Source organism: Petaurus breviceps, unplaced genomic scaffold (genome assembly GCF_028583685.1).
Source record: "Petaurus breviceps papuanus isolate PSGF00001 unplaced genomic scaffold, PetGlider_PUasm1.0 99, whole genome shotgun sequence".
NCBI classification, from domain to species: domain Eukaryota; kingdom Metazoa; phylum Chordata; class Mammalia; order Diprotodontia; family Petauridae; genus Petaurus; species Petaurus breviceps.
In genome coordinates this window covers 18,094,981-18,114,878 of record NW_027187465.1, presented here as the reverse complement: position 1 = coordinate 18,114,878, position 19,898 = coordinate 18,094,981, and the positions used below count along the sequence as shown (strand labels likewise).

General features: G+C 46.8%; 1 protein-coding gene across 1 annotated transcript; it reads right to left on the bottom strand.

Annotated features, from left to right (window-relative positions):
- Positions 1–6,779: 6,779 nt before the first annotated feature.
- On the bottom strand, positions 6,780–19,898 carry TBX3 (T-box transcription factor 3). Its single transcript, XM_069081876.1, has 7 exons — positions 18,881–19,898; positions 16,966–17,233; positions 15,638–15,784; positions 13,812–13,888; positions 12,479–12,639; positions 10,230–10,942; positions 6,780–8,885 (listed from the first exon to the last, which is right to left on the bottom strand). Exons 1-7 carry the CDS (start codon positions 19,261–19,263, stop codon positions 8,394–8,396), a joined length of 2,241 nt encoding a protein of 746 aa, XP_068937977.1. The 5' UTR covers positions 19,264–19,898; the 3' UTR covers positions 6,780–8,393.

The window sequence follows — 19,898 nt, the reverse complement described above, 5'->3', positions numbered from 1 at the left end:
ACACACACACACACACACACACACACACACACACACACACTTTCGACCTGTGAAAGGCAGGGGTTCTCCAGGACTAAAAGTACGAGTCTTTAAAAAAGGAAAGGCGCATTGAAGGGGTCCCTTTGGCCACTCGCAAGTTTCACCTTAGTTCCAGAATTTATGACTCAGTTCCCAAGCCCTGAGGGGAAGTAACTAGACCCGATTCTCTACTTCCCTTCAAGTTTTCTAAGGTGCCCTTCGCCTCGGAAGCTTCCAGTCCTACCGGCGCGGTGAGTTGGGTAAGACCGAACCTGAGTTGGGGCTCACCAAACACCTGCCCGATAATCCCATCTCTGACACTGCCTAGCCGGATGGCTGGGTGAAGGCCACTTAATCTCTGATCTTCCATATTCTCATCTGTGAAACGAGCATAATGCTTACTGTAGAGATGAAGCGTGGCACAGGCAGATGGTTCTGGGACCTAGAGTCAGGAGGGCATGAGTTCAAATTATCCCTCCCACACACACACACTACTGGTCTCGAGATCCTGCGCTAGCCTCTTAATTCCTCATATGCAAAAGTGGTTGATAATATATCACCCCCTTCAGTCAAATCATCTTGAGAATCCAACAAACTGATTTATGGTAAAAAGCATTGTAAACCTTAAAGAATTTAAATAAATGCTGTCTTTTTAAAGAAAAAAAAAAACCTCCCTCCAGGTTGAGGGTAAATTACGCTAATAGATGTCAACCATTCCATGGAGAAGAGGGCTGGGGTCCGTCCCCAACCCAAGGCCCAAGATGCCAACTGGAAATAGCCTTAATCCTGTAGCCTTTAACTAGGACTCTGGTCTCTCTCTAGGAAGTCTGCTTTGGGCTTCAGGAAAGTCTGCTTTGAAGCCCAAGATTCACTGATAAATTGGGGGTGGGGAAGTATGAGGAGAGGGCGACTTCTTCCCAAGTAACTGGGTTAGAATAGAACCCCAATTCTCCTCCCTGCCCAAGTCCATCCATACCTGTCCCGCCCTGGTCAGGCTTAGCACGTCCGGTCTCCAGGTGTCTGATGCCAAAGAAAGATGAGGATGGTTCTTCATGAAGGAGGGCGCTCTCTCACCAGAAGGGCTGGAAAAGTTAAGGACCCGGCCTCAAAACACTACCGCCCCTGGGACTATATTCTGCATCAGGGATTCGGCTGTTTACCTGAGTTAGTATTCTAACCCCCCGTGCATCTCCCCGGTGACTAATTCTGGATGCTAACCATCCTTCTCTAGCCCCATGAGCACAACACCTTGGCATTGCCCCCAGGAGAGATTCAAGAGCTGTGAAGAAAGGTGGGCCGAAGGAAGGGGAGGTACGGATTAAGACAGATTCTTCTACTTTCAAACTTTCAAGATAGAGAGAGACAAAGAGAAAGAGACAGAGACACCGAAAGAGACAGAGACACAGAGAGAGACAGAGACAGAGGCAGAGAGACAGAAAGACAGAGACAGAGAGACAGAGACAGGCAGAGACAGAGGCAGAGAAAGAGTTCTTTGGTCCTCCAGGACCAGGTCTGGCTGCCTAGTTGGCAAGCTCCAGCCCAAATTCTCCTGGGTTCCCCTCTCTTCTGACACCTTGGAAAAATCCAAGTACCCCAAGTACCACCTTGTCCCCTCCCCTTTCTTTTTCCTTCAGAAGACTTCAGAACACTACTAGTCCAGGTGAAAGGAAAGAGTGTGATTCCCCAATTTGGGATTCCAGACACAAGGCATTAAAAAAGTTAACCATCTTTCAGTCTTCACCTTGAACCTTTTGGGGGCCACCCTGGCACAAAGGTAAATAAACAGATAAATGAATTACTGAGTAAATAGAAAGATGAATGGAATGATAAAGACAAGTGAGCAAGTAAACAAGGACAAAACCATTCCCCATTCCAATATGATCTTTGCAGGCGTACACCCAAGGCTGGTAGGGGGTAGAGGAGGAGTGAGACCACAGGATCTCCTGGAAGAAAAGGTATACTTTAAGGGACAGCTGACTTCATAATAAAGGAAAAATATTTCAAAGTTGCAACATTTGGGCAAAAAAAAAAAACCCTCAAATTATATTCCACATCAGGTTAGTTGATTCTCTAGCTAATACAGTCGACCTCATCTTCCTTTTTAAATCTTTTCTCTTTCTTTTCTTCTCCTTCTCTCTTTCTCCTCCTTTCTCCTTCTTCCTCCTTGTCTTTTTCATTGTCACCAGCACTCTTACATTAACTGATGTTCTGATGAGCACACAAACTTCACTTACTACTAATAGTCAATCTGGTCTTTGGAAGTTAGGCAGGCACCTACTCTCTGTCCAAGGCATGACCTTCAAAATACCCCAAATCATCTCCATACAACAATAAAGTACCACAGAAAGACCAGTGAAAAAAGCATGTCCAAGTGACACCTAACTCTTATTGTATCTAATGGATACCCAGTCCACAGGCATGCTAAAATACAGGGAAGTCTAACATACTTGGTCTAACATGCAATAGAGTCAAAGCAGGATTTATCATTGGAACTGGGAGCATTTCTCTTTCTCTAACCTTACTTACCCCAGATAAGAACATTATTTCCTGATCTATGAACTATCATGGTTTCCTTTCTTGTTGAAAACTCTACTGGGAACAGCACTGAATTTTAGACTGAGGAATTTTCTGCCAAGTTTACTCAGGAAAACTCTCAACATCAGAAAGAAGGTTAAACAAGGAACTGGCCGGTATGCTCAGGTTTCAAATGGTCTGTAACAGAGGTTTAGGGTTTAAGACTTAGAAATGGGCACCACCATAGTGTAAGGACCTTATTTTACAAAGGAGAAAACTGAGACCCAGAGAGAGAAAATGATTTTTGCTAGGTCACACTGGTGGAAATTGACAAGCAGCATGGAAGGATTTTGCCTCTGACTAGGTAGGCCATCTATTTTCATCCCCCTATAGTGGCCCCAGATACCCAGACCTTTCCTTCTGACTTGAGCTTGGAGAGGAGAGGAAGAGCAAAGATTTCCATTTCGAACCCTGAATACTGAGCCTTCCAAAGTTCACCCCTCTTCCTTCCTGTCAAAAGGTCTGTACTATGATGGGATCCCCAGACATTTCCAGGAATTGGGAAGCCTACTGGGTGGCACAGTGCCTGGTGGCTCTGCCCTTTTCTACCCAGTAAAGCTTGAATCATAGTACTAGGCCTCCATTACCAAATGGCTAAGAGATGCAGGGCTGTTTTTATTAGGCATTGGAGGCAGAATCTTGGTTCTCCAGGTCTCTAAGTAATTCTGTGGTTTCAGTGTTAGTCTGGCTGGGGCAATATGACAAAGGCAAAGAGGTGTGTGGGAGTGGGCTTAAGTTTTTCCATCCTATGGTGTCCAAGGCCTGTTCACTTCAGGCCAGGAGAGAGGAGAAGTAGCTACTAAACCACAGAAAGAAAAAAGTCTGTAGTGCTCCTATTACGGGACGTGGGGGTGGGGAGGATGGGGATGGGGGTGAGAAGAATCCAGAAAAGGATATGTGTGGAGGTTGATCCAGGTAAAGCCTAGAGCTTCTGAAGCCAGCCTCCTGTCTATGGACTGTGGTGAGAATATGGGAGGTGGAGAGTTCATTCTACTTTGAGTAGGAACTGCCAAGAACCTGATTTTTTTTTCCAGATGGGGGGGGGTGTCAGGAACCCTACAAATACATACATGCACACCAAAAGATTCATCTAGGCTCAGAGGGTAAAGAGAAGAGCTGATTCTAGAAATGAGTCTTCCTAGATGCCAGAAGCCTTCACGGCCTTGCTTTTGAGCACACTCTGGCTACCAATTCCCCAAGGAGGCCCATGAGCAGGGACAGGGAAATTGAGGGGAGGAGAAGAAGGGGAAAGGGAGAAGACTGGGGGACCAGGGATGGCAAAGTTCCAGAGTTAAGGAAGCAGAGCTGCTAGGTGACCAAGGCTCTGGCCAGGACTGTTTGCTGGACGGACAGATAGGTGGCACTCCAAGCCCAGAGAAAGGGGCCTTTAGCCGGCACCGGGCCGCCAGGGCCATAAACTTACCCCATAGATTGAGAGAGGCGCCAGGTGAGTAATCGGCAGGCTAATCCAGAGAGATTGCCAGCTGTTTGCCCCGGCAGCCAGCGCCGCAATGGTTACTCATTAACGTTACTATATACAAATAAGATATACAAGCGATAAGAGAGACAGAGACAGACAGAGAGACAGTGACAGACAGCGCCAGCCTACCGGCAGAATCTCTCAGATCTGACCACTGGTCTGGGAAGAATTCGAGATCAGTTTCACTGCAGGAAGTGGGGAAATAGAATAGACAGAAAATCAGTATCCTTCTTCCTTCTTGTTTCCCCTCCAACAACAGAGATTAGTTATTAAAATTCAGGTTTGCAAATTTCACCGAAAGGGCCTACTCCCTGAACATATCCATCCATCCAGTCAGCCAGATAGCCATCCATCCACCCCCAGCTATCCTTCCATTCGTTTATTCATTTAGTTCATATGTGTACGGTAGGTTATTCTGCTGGACTCTGGGCTCACCTCTGGATCAGACTCCGGTGCCGAAAGAAGGCTCTCTCTCGGTCTCTCTCACCCTCTCCCTCTTCTTCTTTTCCCTCTCCCTTTCACTCTCCCTCTACCTCGCCCTCTCCCTTTCTCTGACACACAGTAGGCTCTTAAGAAATTCTGGTTGAATTGCATGCAGCTTGAGACATGGGCAAAGAGTAAAGAGACCAGAGGACCTTCAATCTGTCTCCAACGCTGGCAAACAGAAGCGCTGCAAAGAAAACACCCATTTGGCCCCGAGTTTTCCGTCTGCCCAAATTGCCTATTTTGCAGAGGCTTACCAGCAGGAAAAAAGTAGAAGTTGGGGACCAGGTCCCATCCCCATGCCCACACCCATTCCCTATGGATTCTGGGTCCCAAGAGAAGTCTCTACTCCTCCATCCACCCCTGGTGGGGACAGAGGAGAGTGGGAGAGGAAGACAGCCCCCCCCCCCCCCCACCCCCATGTAGGCCGTTTGAGCTACTCCGAGGTGTAAGAGGTATGGACCTGGGCCAGCACTCCCCCCCCTCCCTCCAGCTGAGGGAGCGGGGGCAGCCGCCTAACCGGCTCCTACCGAGATCTCCCAGTTCATGGCCCCGGGGCATGGAGGTAGAAGGCTTTCACTTGGAGTCCCCTTCAGTCCCCACCCTCCACTCCCCTCCACCTCGAGGTGAGTGTAGGAATGAATATTCAGAAGGGAAGGTAGGACTGGCGCTCTGCATTTTATTGACTGTTTAAAAGATAAAATGCAACTTCAAAAGGAAACCTACTGGACTGCCTGGGGGATGGGGGGAATCCTCCAGAAAGAAGGAGTAGGCAGGAGCTGGGGAGAAACGGGTAGGGGCCACTCCACCGCCTTCTGGGGCTCGGAAGTGGCTCTTCCACTCCCGAGGAATTTCCTGGCTTTTGAATTAAAGTCTGAGAGGCTCAGTCCAGCCCTGGATCTCAGGCCTACAGGAGAGATGGGGAGCCGGTGAAGGGAGCTTGGAGCCCGCGACGCGGACTTAGCCTGAGCCGCTTCTCGCTTCCAGGGGTCATCCCCAGACCACTGAGGCAGCAGGCCACTTCTTGGGTTTAGGGAGATTGCAGGTGCGAGCCCTCGACAGCCTCCAGAGGGAAAGAGTCCTGGCTTGGTTATTAGACGAAGCCCTTGGTGAAAGACCCAGTCACTCCAGTTTTTGACAGGTAACCATAAGGCAATGCCATCGCTCTCTGAGCGTCTAGCTCCTAAGAAGTCTTGCTTCCGAGAAAAAAAGAGGTGGGTGAGGGGAGGACTAGAGTGAAAGTGTTTTGCGAGCCCCCTGCAGTTCAGGAGTAATGGGACCTCTTTCCCTCTTTCGAAAGGTTTAGGAGGCTGACTACCTAGGAGAAGCAGTTTCCTCACCCGGGCCAAGGGTGAAGCCGCTCAGGTCAGGGCCCAGGGCCAGCCGGGGAGACTCCTTCTCCTCGATGCCCGTTCATCTTCCAACCCCACATTCTGAAAGGAATGGAAACTTTCCTGGCAGTATGCTTAAGAGATAGGCCCAGACGGTTAGACGTGCAAACTGAGGGAACCCTCCGTCCTTTTCCTTCCTCCGTCCAGGGAAGCATCTAAAACTTGGAAAAAGGATACCTTTCCTATCGCAGAGCTGAGACTGGAGACTAGCGAGCGTAGCAGACTCACCTGGAAAAGGCCAGGGCGACACACACGCACGCACACACAAACGCATTTTCATTCGCATTCCTGGGTCACTTTTAATTGGGAAGTGGGGGAGAGGGTGAGCAGTGGAGTAGTGCTGGGAGATTTGGGGCCGGGAGAATACATTACAGGAAAGGGCAAAGGCGTCTCTAAAGTTTCGCTTTGGAGGCTTCCACCTTCTTCCCGTTGATTCCATAATTTATGACAGATGTAGGTCTGAGCGAGCCATGCGCACGCCAACGGACCTTAACCGCGTCTTTTGCCATTGAAAGCAAGATGTAAAGGGGCTAGGCAATCCAAACCCTTCTCCTACCTCCCCGTCGGTCCCGTCCCTCTCTCATCTCAAGGAAAATGCACGATCAAATTCTTTTTTGGAGCTTCCCCCACATACACCCCTATTATTTTTCTGGAGCAAAAAAGTATTTGGGCGCTTCAGTGACACTTGATTGACAGCTCTCCAAAAGTACTCGGTTCCACGTGGGGGTGGGTGACAATTATTTAAGGAAGGGGAGAGGGAGTTAGATTCTTTGTCCCTTGTTTGTCTGCTCCGTTGAAAGTCCCAACAAGAAAGGCATCCGACAATTCTAGGAGACATTTCAATAAAAATTTATTGAAATTTCAGCGACGTTTTAAAAGAAAAAAAAAAGTACAGAAAACCAAGAACTCATTAACGATTCTATAACACAAAATATAGCTTCATGGATTTTCCTATTTTTTTTTAAGTTTGGTGGGTTTTTTTTTTTCCTTGAAAACACCTGACTTTCAAACTTGGATTAGCTACTATCTCTAGGCACCAACTGAAGAAATAAATGGATCACACAGCGACACCAGTAGTCAAACCCATTTCACGTGGACAAAAGAAGGAATGGGCAAATTCTGAAAAATGAGAAATACAGACCACAAGATTCTGCTTTGCCCCTTTTCCCCTCCTCACCTCCATCTCCACCCCCTTCATTTGACTCAGGAAAGGACCTAATAATAGCACCCTTCCCATTAACTTATTTTTATCTTCTGCATTAGGACATTTTACTAACTTGGTTATTAGAAGGGAGGTACTTTGCAAAAAAAAAAAAAAAAGAAAGATCGGGGAACAAAACAAAACAAAACAAAACCAGCCCAGAGCTGTATGTTTCCTTGTTTTCCAAGTCTGACCTTGAAATGAAATGGAGAACGAAACACGGGACAGCTGCTGCCTTATTTACAGAGATCTGTACAGTGTCAATAAATTAAAGTTTAATTTTGAGTATTCATATTCCACTTATTTACAAGTTACCAAATAATTACATAAATACTTTGTCTAATAGTGTTCACTTCTTTTTAACTATTTTTATAACCTTGTTATTGCATATACAGTAAAGAGAAAGGAAACCAAGGGAGACAACTAGCAATCCAACAAATTTTTATAAAATAAATTCAATTCCCCTCCCACCTATTTATCTGCCTCTTTTTTTTAAATTATTAATAGTATTAGGGGGCTTGTTGCAGTTATGAGGTGGGAGGGGGAAGAAGGGTCATTTTCTTTTCTCCCTGGGAATTAAACATTCAGAAAAAATAAAACAGTAAAACAGACTACTGTAGAGCATGCAAGTGCCCTATGGGGGCTCTTAAGACATCACAATAATATTAAAAAGACACAGATTTCATTAATACAGGCTAACAAGGGCTACAGGTATATCTTCATCCCACCCCAGAGTTCTGCATTCAATTTCATTTTGAAGGACTGGTATGCAAGTCACTTTATACTCTTTTAAAAAATCACTTTTCTAAACCTTATTCATTCATTTCCATTCATTTTTTATTTCATTTAGTCTATTTTACACACTGAGTGAGAAAAGAAACGCCTCTGGAGATGAACTTGGCCACCTCTGCTTTCTGTGGGACAAACATGACCTTTCAATGAGAGCATGGTTCTGAAACATAGCAGCTTTTAGGTCTTTTCCTCCATTAAACCCTTTTTCCCCACCCCCACCCCTTCAAGTCTCAGCCTAAGCTGGGCCCCAGCCCAGCCCTTTCCAGAGGGGTTGCTGTGGTCACAGGGCCATCTGAGGGACTTCACAAAGTGCACTGCGAGAATGGTTTGGAATGAGACACAAGAAATCCAGATGGGGACGCCCTCACCCCCACCCATTCACTTCTGCGCCCATCCTTCCTCCCCCCCACCATGGGCCCCCTTTCTTGGAACTCTGGGATTGAGGTGCAGGCCATTAGGGGGACCCACTTCGGCATCTGTCTTGCTTCGACTCCAGGCCGCTGACTAGACGCTGGATGCTTTGGAGTTCGCTGGTGGAGGGCTCCTTCTCAGGGCAGAGTTTGGGGGACAAGGACACAGAGCCAGAGGAAATCGTTGAAGAACGACTATTGAGTTCGGAGCCCGAGTCCAAAGCCACCGAGGCTGGGCTGGCGGCTAAATTGGCTGCTTTGCTCTCCAACACCCCGCCCGACGTTGCTGCTGCTGCCGCCGCCGCCGCCGCAGCCGCGGCCATCGAAGGGAGCCCCGGGGTGAGCAGGCTGCTGCTGTCGGGAAGGGGCATGGGGATGGAGTACGGGCTGTAGCGGAGTCTGGGCCTCACGGCGTTCAGGAAGGGGTGCCGGTGGACGGAGCTGGAAGCAGCCGCGGCAGTGGAGGCGGCGGCAGCAGCTGCCATGTACGTGTAGGGGTAGGGGAAGAGGCTGCCGAAGGGCGACATGGCCAGTCCCTGCAGAAACAAAGTGCGGAGGAGGAGTCAGTGATTCTGGGCACCAGAGAGGTGGTGGGCTCCTTCCTATTACAATCAACAAGACACAACTCCTAGTCCCAGTCCCAGAAGGGCCAACCAAGGGCCCAGATCCCAAGGGAAAACGTAGCAGGCCAAGAGCAAAGCCAAAGCATACATAGCAGGCCTGGGCGGGACCTCAGATTGTAAAATGTTAGAACTGGGAGGGCCCTGGGAACATAGAATGTCAGATCTGGGAGGGCCCTGAGAACGTGGAATGTTAAAGCTGAGAAAGACCTCAGAACAGGGAATGTCTGAGGTGGGTGGGGCCTTACTTCTAAGGTCCCTTTTCTGTTGAGAAAAGCCCAGAGCTGGTGAGGACCTTAGAACATAGGGCCTGATCTGTTTCGGTGCAACCTAATTTTTCAGTGTGGGAGGTGGGAGTGGGGGTCATAGCGGCACCTCCTCACATCCTTCACAGTTCCTGACTGACAGCCAGGACTAATAACCACCACTAAACTCCTAGTCTGTTGTTTTGCCACAACTTCCAGAGTTTCCACTAGAAAAGGTTGACAGGTTGTTTTATAGAAGGGACAGAAATTAACTTTAAAAAATGACCGAACTTTTGCTCATCCCTCCCCCCCTGCTCCACCAACCCAAATCCTCCATATTTCTAGAATCCTTAGACATATCAGACACAGAAAGCAGTGACAGAAGGGAGCAAAAATCAGTACCAGTCAACAGAGAAAGCTGAAGACTTTCCCTCCCAAATAATGCTTCTACTGAATTTCAGCACCCTTGGCCAAGTCATTGGCTCTCCCTTCCTTTCTCTCTCTTGTCCAAAGCCCAATCCTCCCCAGTACTTCTGCCCTCCCCACACAGAGGAGCCAGCTCCTATCTCCCTTCCTCATCCTGGTCACACTCCAAATCTGAGCTGCTGTTGTTAACCCAGGATGGCCATCTCCAAAATTAATGCTTGAGAGGACAGGAGAGTGCCCTCTTACTGTAATCCCAACCCTGCCTGGCACCCAGGGAGGCAATCTGAGCCAGGGGTGGCAATAATAACAATGATATAGCAGCTAGAATTTATACAGCCCATTGAGGTTTGCAAAGCACTTTTAGTTCTTGTGACAATCCTGTAGGGTTGGTGCTATGATTCCCCTCATTTTACAGATAAGGAAATTGAGGAAAGAGGTTAAATGACTTGCCCAGGGTCATAAGTATCTTGTGGACTGGACTTGCTTTCCTAACTCCAAGTCTAGTGTTCTATCTACTATACAACCTAGCTGCCTCAATAAGAAAGGAGAGGGAGAGAGAAAGAGAGAGAGAACGCAGGGAGAGAATTACCTGAGAGGCTAGGACGTGCTGCTGGAGGTGGAAGGGCAGGGCTGCCGCAGAGGCCCCTGATAGTCCCTGGGCTGCTGCAGTGGCCATGGCCGTGGTGTCCAAGCCGGTGACTCCTGTGGAAGCTCCAGACACAGTGGCCAGCAGGGGACCCATACCTGCAGCCATGCTGGAGAAGGCACCCCCCATAGCAAACTGGCTGGGGTGCAGGAGGAGAGGGTGGCCATTGCCCAGGGGACTAAAAAATTGTTGGCTAGCCAGGCCAGGGGGGAAGGCCAGGTTCGGGAGGTGAGCTGGGCTCAGGTGTGAGGAGCTGTCCGTCTGCACTGTGAGAGGGGTGAAGGTCTCCTTTCCTGGGAGCACCGGGCGCCCCTCCTCTGGGGCCTTGGGTACCCCTTCCCGGCCAGGGCTCTTTCGATCCTCACAGCCTGAGCCTCGAGTGCTAGAGGAGATGGCAGCCGGGCTATGACGAGAATCTGGGGAGTTCTTTTCCAGCCGTACCCCTTCCCTGGCCCGGTCTCGGTCTCGATCCCTATCCCGGTCCCGGTCCCTATCTCGATCTCTCTCAGATGAGAAGAGGTGGGCCTTGGAGGGTGAGGTCCCCTTGTCTTTGGAAGGCTCTTCTGATGTGGTGGTGGAGATTTTCCCCATGTCACTGGCCTCAGGGGGCTCTTCCTTGCTTTCGGCATCGCTCTCACCCTCGCTAGGGCACAGATCTGAAGAGGGGAGAAAGGGCACAAGGCAGAGTGAGTCCCATGCAGGGATGAGCCTACAATTAGCCTGCAGACTGTACCCCCTTCTCTCAACCACCACCACCAATTCAATCCAGAAATTCTACAAGCCATCAACCTTACTATCTAAAACCTTAAACCACAGAAATGTGTCAAAAGACATTTATTAAGTAGGCAGAATTTATGTGCCTGGTTGATTAGGCACTTTTAATAAAAGGATTAAAATTAACGGGCCTTGCCCTCCAGGCGCTTACTTTGCACTACAAGGCATACAGATACGTAAACACGAAACAAAACACAAAACAAAGAATGTTCTTTGGGGCTGTGGGAAGGCACTCACTAGGGAAAGAGGGAATCATTTAAAGCACTGAGGGCTAGAAGCAGGGGCAGGGAACCTTCGGGTCTCAGAGGCCACACGTGGTCCTCTTGGTCCTCAAGTAAAGCATCTTAGACTGAATCCAAACCTCACAGAACAAACAAATCCCCTAAATAAAAGGATTTGTTCAGTAAAACTTGGGACTCAAAAGGCCACACCCAAGGACTTAGAAGGCCACAGGTTCCCCACTCCTGGTCTAGAGAATTCATCTAGCTTAACAGGCTCTTTTTACAGAATAAACAGAGGCCTAGAGAGGAGAGGGGAAAGGACCTGTAGAAGAGGTACATTCCTCTCTCAGTTCAGACAAATCCAACTTTATTTCCCTAGCAGCACCCCTCTAGCTGGATATCATTGCAAACCATTTTATACTGGAAATTTTTAATGGATTAAAGATATAAAGCTCTTTCCTTTCATTTCCCTTGAAAACAGGTTTCTTCCGTTGTGTCTCTCTGTGTGTGTTTCTTTCCAAATAAATATTGCCTGCTCTTTAAACACAGGAAACCGGTTCAGGTCCTGAACCATCTCATCTCCCTCCCCTCCCTTCCATACACCACCTCCCATGAGCCAACTGACTTTAGCTGGGCTGTATCTGCTACCCCCCCCCCCCCATTCAGGTGGCAAAGATTCCTTTTTTTTCCACTTCTCTCCTACCTGTAACATCTCTCCCACCCCCTATTCCATTTCCAAGGTGCTCAAATATCTTTAAAACCTTGATCTACATGCACAAAGGAAAAGTTCAGTGGCTTTGGTGTGAGACAGCATGTGGAAGAGGGGAAAGGGAGCAGCACAGATGAATAAATTCCCAATCCACTAGGATGGGGGTGGGGGTGGGGTGTAGAGGGAGGGGTACATGACTTCTTACATTTGCTGGAGGCAGGGAACAAGGCTTCCAGGCCCTTTTCAAAGAGTGGGGTATACTTATAAATCAGTGAAGGACAACTTTGAAACTTTTTGTCTCTACCCTAGTGACTGGGCCAGTCAAGAGAGGGATAGCCATGACAAAGTGGGGGTGGGGGGGTGGGAGAAGATTGGGGGAAAGCCCTAAGGAAGGGCACTGGAGGCAGAGAAAAGCCCAGCTTTGGCTACCAAGCCCTATGAGGTTGGAGTGATGCTCTCAGGGGTTGGAGTGGCTCTTTGATACCTACCTTTGAGATTAGATGTCCCAACTGTGGAGACAGCTGCTGGGGAAGAGGATTGGGCAAAACATTTGAAAGCTGTCTGCTCACTGGAGGATTCATCAGAGGTCCCAGCTTCCTTCTTATGTCTCTCCTCGAACACTCTCATGGACTGCAAAGTCAGCTGCTTTCTGTAGACAGAAGGGGGAAAGAGTATTTTTAGGGGGAGGAGGAGTTGTGGGTTGGGTCTTTTGGGGGTGACTGTTTCACCCCTCACTAAACCCAAGGATGTATGAATATATACTCCCAACACCTAACCCAGTTATTTCTGGGGTCTAAAACTCTGAACAGCTACCAAACACAGCTGCCAGTTGGGGGGAGGAAGACACTATACAGAGTAAGTTGTTTAAGAAAGGGGTGGTTGTTCCCCATTTATTTAGTAAGGCCTGAGATTTCATTAAAGTTTTGCACAAGGGCTGAAGCACCTTGGTCAATGGGGGGGGGGGGAGGCAAACAAGCAGGCGAACTCAGTATTGAGTCCAGGGATGGGGAGGACAGACTATTGGGCCATTAAAGTCTGCTCTATCAAGCCCTTAGTGGTTGCTGAAGTTATAAGGAACTCAAGTGATTTGTCCCAGCACTCTGTGCATCAACATTTACCCCAGGTTAAGAAAAAAAAATTTCCAGAAAAATTGGAAATCATTTCCTATGGGTACCTGCAGGAAGAGCTTTCTTCTAGCCATCCCGTTCCTTAGGATTTCTGCCCCAAAGAAAAAGATTATCCTGGGTTCTTCTGACTTAAAAAAGCTTTGACTTTGTCAGAAAGGGAAACTCCTGGCCAGCAAAATCCCTGCTCAGCTCAGCAAGACATTTCAGCCTAGGCATGTCACCTCCCACCCCCCTGGCTATTATGTCCTTTGGGGAGGGTGGGATTTTGGTTTTTGACTCAAGGGTCCAGACCTACTTATGACTGCCAGCCCACCCCACCAGGATTAGATTGGGAAGTCCACAGCCAGTTCGATGGGTTCCTAAGGAATTTCGGATTTGATCAACATCTTTCTAGGATGGACTTTTTAATGTTCCTAGGGTTGGCCTTTTCATAGAACCTTGGCAAATTCCAGTGTCCAAGGGCAAAAGACAACAGACCCTCTACCCTGAGTCAGCTTCCAAATGGACTTTAATAGACTTTGAAATCTGGGTGGGGCTGTTCACCCCTCAGCAAAGATGGCATATTCTAGAATCTTCTGGGACTGCATTCTCTCTCGGTTTAAAGGAACAATTCCTTACAAACATTCTTCAGTTCTCCAAATTGGAATTCAAGATCTCCCAAAGCTTTCCCTATGAAGCAATTTCCTTTACTCACCTCTTCTCCCTCCTGCCATTCCCGGTATCTCGGAACCCTTTGGCAAAGGGGTTGTTGTCAATTTTTAACTGTGTTATCTGGAAAGAGGACAGAGGAGTAAAAAAAAACTTTTGCCTCATCTTTGAAACTCTTCTGAAGTGCCGAACAGACCTCCCCACTGCCATACGCCCCTCAGTTTGGGGTTAGGAGTCCAGATGAGATATGAAGAGGGTGAAGGAAGGCAGAGCCAAAACTCTCTTTTGACTCCCCCCCCCCCACCAGATTTCCTAAGTAAGTCTCCAGGCATTAGGTAGCCTGGAAATGGTTCCCTCTTTTCATGGATCTAGTGTATAAAGTCCATTTGATGGCTTAAAAATAATTGTAAAATAGAAAATTTTCTACCTATTAAAAATTGTTTCCATTTAGTACTTTGCTGTTGTTTTTTAAATATACCCGAAATTATGTAAAGTGAAATATACCCCCACCCAATCTCATAAAGTGTTTTTATAGAAACTTGGTGGGGAGAGGTCATGCTTGTAAACAAAATTTTCCATTTCTCTTATGTTGCCAAGGAATATTGCTATTGCAATGTACTTTATAGAAAGCATTATTATTATTAATATTATCTGCCCAACACAGATCCAGAGTCCTGAGAGGTAACTAAGAAGATGACTTTTGCCAAATTAGGGTTTTTAAACACCCCCCCCCTCCCAAAAAAGAGGTGTCTGACAAAGCTTTCTTTTCAAATTGTTTCCTAAGTTAAAAAAAAAGGTAACTTTCTCATTATGGTAAAAGAGAAAATCAGTTGGATTTTGGTTTCTGGAGAAATTGAACTGAACTAAAGCCCTCTGACTATCAGCTCCAATCAACACCCACCATCAGGACATCCAGTCCTTGCATTCTTCCCTCCCCCCTCTCAGTTCCAGCCCACAGGGGCTGGGGACTGTGTTATCTGGCAAATGTCAATTCAATGAAACCAAAAAAACATTTATTAAATACCTAATACATGCAAGGCATGTTTGACCCTCAATCATTGAAAAAGATTAGTGGGTCATTCCATGAAAACCTAATTTTTTAAAATGACTCCTACTTGTGGATCATAGAAGAATGAGGCTGGTCCGGGAGATCCTCAATCCTCACCCTTAGTCAGCACCCAGTTATGTTTCCAACCCTCTGAGTTCAATCTCCCCAACTGTCTGAAAAATGGGTCTGCGATATTTCTTGATCAACTAAGGGCCAACCTAGTAAAAATCTCAGGCTATAATCCCCACTCAGCTGACTACACCTCAGAGCAGAGTACCCCTTACATGAAAATGCTTTTTATACTAGGCCAATTCCTGAGCGTTCCCATTCTCCCCCTACCACACACAGAGAAAATAATAAAAATAATAATAATAAATAATAATAACATGGCAGGATAAAACATAATAAAAACCAGATCAGACAGCTATTCAGAGCTTTGGGACAGCAGGGGAAAGGAAGCTTGTTTAAGGCTAGAAACCCAAGAAGACCCATTTTCATTTTATTTTTTTGCAGAGAAACCTCTCCCCACCCCCACTCCTTCTCCCAAAGGTTAACCAATTAACATTGGGTTTGGGAAGGAACAACCTAAAAATTCCAATAAAGACAGAATGAGAGTCACCTAAAGATTTCTTTATTCTTTAGAACATTCTACTCCTTAACACAAGAAAAATTTTGACGATTGGCTACAAAGATTAGTGCTTACTCTTTTCACTAAGATTGGCCTCCACACAAAGTTAAATGATATAAAAAGAAAGTCTTAATAGCACTTCCTTCATTCCCCCCTTTTTAATTCTATACCTTCTTCCCCCCAAATTCTCTATTACCTTATCATTCTGGTATGCGGTCACAGCGATGAATTCTGTCTCAGGGAACACATAAGTCCGAAATGTACTGTAGGGAAGTTTCAGGATATCATTGGCCCTAACAATGTGGAACCTAGGCTGGTATTTATGCATGGAGTTTAAAATGGTCTGCAGAGAGGAAAGGGGAGAAAGAGAAGGAATGGTGAGTGTGGAGAAGAACCCCAGGGATCTTGGAGTTCCCAACAACACCGACCGTGGCCCTCCTAAGTACAAAGCCCAGGTAGACTGACTTTAATTTGTAGATTCATTTAGGATGTCGACTCCACCACCAATATCCAGAAATTTCTACCAGTAATCTACAGAAAACTTATTTGTCCTGTGTCCTACATGCATAGGTTCCCAAACTGCATACCCCCAGCAAACCCGCTTTAGGGGTCCAAAGAAAAAAAATCATTAAAAAGGTACAAGACAAAAAATGTATTTATCAAAGGATTGTTGACTTCTGTTCTCTCTAATTAACTGTCCCAATTGGCTTAAAGCCTCTAAAAGGCTAAAATTCAGGGAGGAATATTTATCTGCTAATCAAAGAAGGGGTAGTAAATGCACTCTTCCCAAAGATTTCTGGGCCAAACAGAAGCTCTCCCTAGAGCTCCAGAGGCCAGGGAAATCTTCACCCTCTTGCGCTTATCAGCCTATTAGTGGGAGTCTTGAGAAAACGGGGCACCCTTCACATTCTCCAAGAATCATTTTTAATTCTTCACTTCACCCAACTTTAGGAGATCTCTTTCTGCCTTTCCCGGCAACCCAGAAAACTGGCTTTCATCAAATCGCATTCTTTACTTAAAAAAAATTATTAAAAAAAAAAACCTCCAGCTAACCAAGACACACTAATTAAACTTTTTCAGCAATCAAGCTTTTAAAAATCCGAAAGAAAAGAGAATTGATTTTGGTAAAATGATAATGGGGAAAATTAAACTTGAAAACGAAACTGTGAGTAAAGAAAGGTTTGGTTTTGGATTTTAAATAACAATAGATTTTTTTAAAAACCAAATCAACCGACTGAGTCAAACCTTTAACATTTAAATACTACCGGTCAGGAATTTACTGGGCCGCCTGACTAAGGGCTCTCTTTCCTAGTTCAGCCAGATCTTTTCTGTGCCCCCTCCGGTCTCTCCTGGCAATGCCGAGAGATTCTTGTTGAGTGGGCGCCTCAAGTGTAAGTTCTGCAAAGGCAGTTTCCATTATTCGGGGAGAGAAGGCCAGGGAGGAAAAGGGAGGCCTTCTGGCAGAGGTAGGGAGAGAGAATTAAAAACAAAACCAAATCCTCATTAACTCCAAGGGAAACTTACAAATCCATGTTTGTCAGAAATGTTGTTGGTCAGTTTCAGTTTGTGAAAAGTGACCACTTTGGACATCCACTGTTCGCCTGTCGCTGGACTGTCGGGATGAATGTACATTCGTTTGGGCATTTCAGGGTCAGCCTTGCCCGCAACCATCCACCGGGAATTATGGAATTTATATCTACAATCGTCCGCAGCCACAATATCCATCAACAAAATATACTTGGCCTTCTTATCCAACCCTGTACATCTCACTTTAAATGGAGGGAACATTCTCCTAGAAAAGATAGACCAAAACAAATTCATGAATTTCCGAGATCAGTTACCCTCAATATTTCAAAGGAAAACTTTTCATAACTGGGAGATTTCTTCAAGACAGGGAAAGGGATCTGGGAAAAGGGGGATCTGCTTCATTTTGCTCAACAACCAGGGAAAAGGAATTTTAAAATTTATTATTATATATGTATACGTAAAATTAACCTTGCTTAAGGAATAAAAAATCTTCCCAAACAGTGAAGTGGGAGAGAATGAAGAAATGTGATGGCCTCTTCTACTGCCAGACAAGTGGTCAAAGGGAGTGTGTGTGTGTATATATATGTGGGGAAATCACTCTTTTTCAGGAAGTTACTAGGTCTGGGGTGGTGGTGGTGGTGGTGGATATCTTCCCGAGGAAAATGTACTTTGGAGCCTGCTGATATAAGGAAGGGTATCAGCTCCTGGAGTCTCCCAGAATGAATTCGGAAAATGTCATTTTCTAGGACTTGGCTATCTGTGCAGTGCCGGGCTGACCACATCCCCCTGCTGCTATGTCCAGTTTTGAACTGTGACAGGATACCACAAATTTACTGTTTATTAAGCCGAAGAGTTTGGCATTTGGTGATCCTGGCTTAAAAGGAAACACATGACCGGGTAACAAATAAGAAGGCACCTTCTCTCTTGGCCGAGGATTTCCATGTACAACTTCTGACCACGATTAGCCAGCAGACAGAGGACTGTGAGAATTATAGATCAAGGTTTCTTTCTTTCTTTCCCCAGCTTTAATGCCATTCTTTTATTTTCTTTCAAGGAGCAGAGAGGTACTGCATAAAAATCACAGGGCCCCCCAGCCTTCACCAGAGCTTGTTCAGGTGATCTCTGCAAAGTCCACAAAGCTCTCTGCGAAGGTTAGTTTCCCCATATGTTATAGGACACATGCCTGACTTTATAATTCTAATTACCCCCCCTTGCCTGCTGAACTCTTTCTTTCTCTCTGATTACAAACATGTGAATGTGCAAACTAAAATATCTTTTGATCAGTTTCTCTCATTGATGTGGGAATACATTTCTATAGCCCACGTATGTGTAGTTAGGCCTCTTATGAACCTAGGGGGCAAGAATCCGGAGGGAGAGGGAGACGGACAGATTTTAGACTATAAACACAAGCCAAGAGTTTCCATAGGGAACAATAAGCCTAAAGTTATTCTCTCTGAATGCAAGGATGAGAAAATAAAATTTGTACATTTCAGAAAGGAGACAGCTGAGTACTCTTTATACGAGTGAAAAAAAACAAACTTTTTCTCTTCTTTAAAGTTATCTGTAAAATAGTGCTCACAGTAGTACATCGGACTGTCTACAGACAGGCATACACGAACAGACACACAAAGACAGAGAACATTTTTTCTTAGTAAGAATGCATGCACGTGTGTGTGTGAGAGAGGCAGGTAGTTTTAGGATTTCCTGCAGTTCAGTCTGCAAAGCAGTAGTCTATAGCAGCGTATAATTCCAGATGAAGCAAATTTTTCCGGAGGCAGCTGCAAGCACACAGGCTCACAAGACTGGGGGGGGGGGGGGGGGGAAGAGAGAGAGAGAACCAATAATAACCAAAACCAAACAAAACAAAAATCTCAAAGACCCAACCTCAGAAGTCAGAACTTCAGTCGCTTACCTTCCAGATTTGGTGATCACCATTTCGGTCCCTCTTTTATGGAACTGTTCCCAAAGCTCCTTGGCTTCTAAATGGACCTTGGGGTCGTCCTCCACCTCTTCCTCAGGCTCCAGGGTTTTCAGAGGCCTCAGATGAGCCGCCGCCTGGTGACCCAGGGAGGAGAAGGGGATGCCGGTCTCGGCGGCTCCGACTAATTGATCCATAATGGGCTTGGCCAGAGCCCCCGGCAGCGAGAGCGCCGCAGCCCCGTTGGGAGGCAGGGTGAGAGCCGGGAAGAAGGGAGGCTGGTGTCCCAGCACGGCGCTCATGCCGAAGTCCGGAGCCCGGTGAGGTAAGAAAGGGTGGTAAGCCATGCTTGTCCCAGGGATGACCGGCTCTCTCATGGGGAGGCTCAGCCGCCGCACTGCTGACTGGGATCGGGGCTCCGGCTGCTGCACTCGAGTCCTCACTCAGGTGCCCTCCTTTCAATAGTACATTTTAAAAGGGGGACCCCACAGGAACCCAGAAACACCTCCTTTGGTTGGTGGGGCCGAGAGAGATGTGAGAGATTAAGTCTATATTTTGTAAAGGAGAAGTGGAGGGACTGCTTCCTAAAAACTTCCAAGCGCAGGATTCGGAGGCATAATCACTCAGGGCGGTGGGCACCCCTGGGTCCTGTTTTTCCACCGGTCCCGGCACGTCCCTCCCAGGCGCCTTCACTGGGAGGCGAGAGCAGATAGTCCCTGGGGTTTCTGGCTTTCTCCCCGGTCAGCCCGAGTACTGCTTTCTCGGCTCTCGGATCTAGAATCGCTGCGCTTAGAGTTCCGGGAATCTTGGGTTCCCGGGCCCAGTCTTTGCTTGGTTGAAGATGGGATTGGATCTCCTTGAACAAATGTTGCAATTTTGTTTTTCCTCCTTTTTTCTTCTCGTCTTCTCTCTCCTTGGTCTTCCAATTCGACTTAGGTCTCTGCTCTGAGACAGAGAAAGCGAGCGAGGAAGGGAGGGGGAAATTGCATACACAGAGACACACACTCAAAAA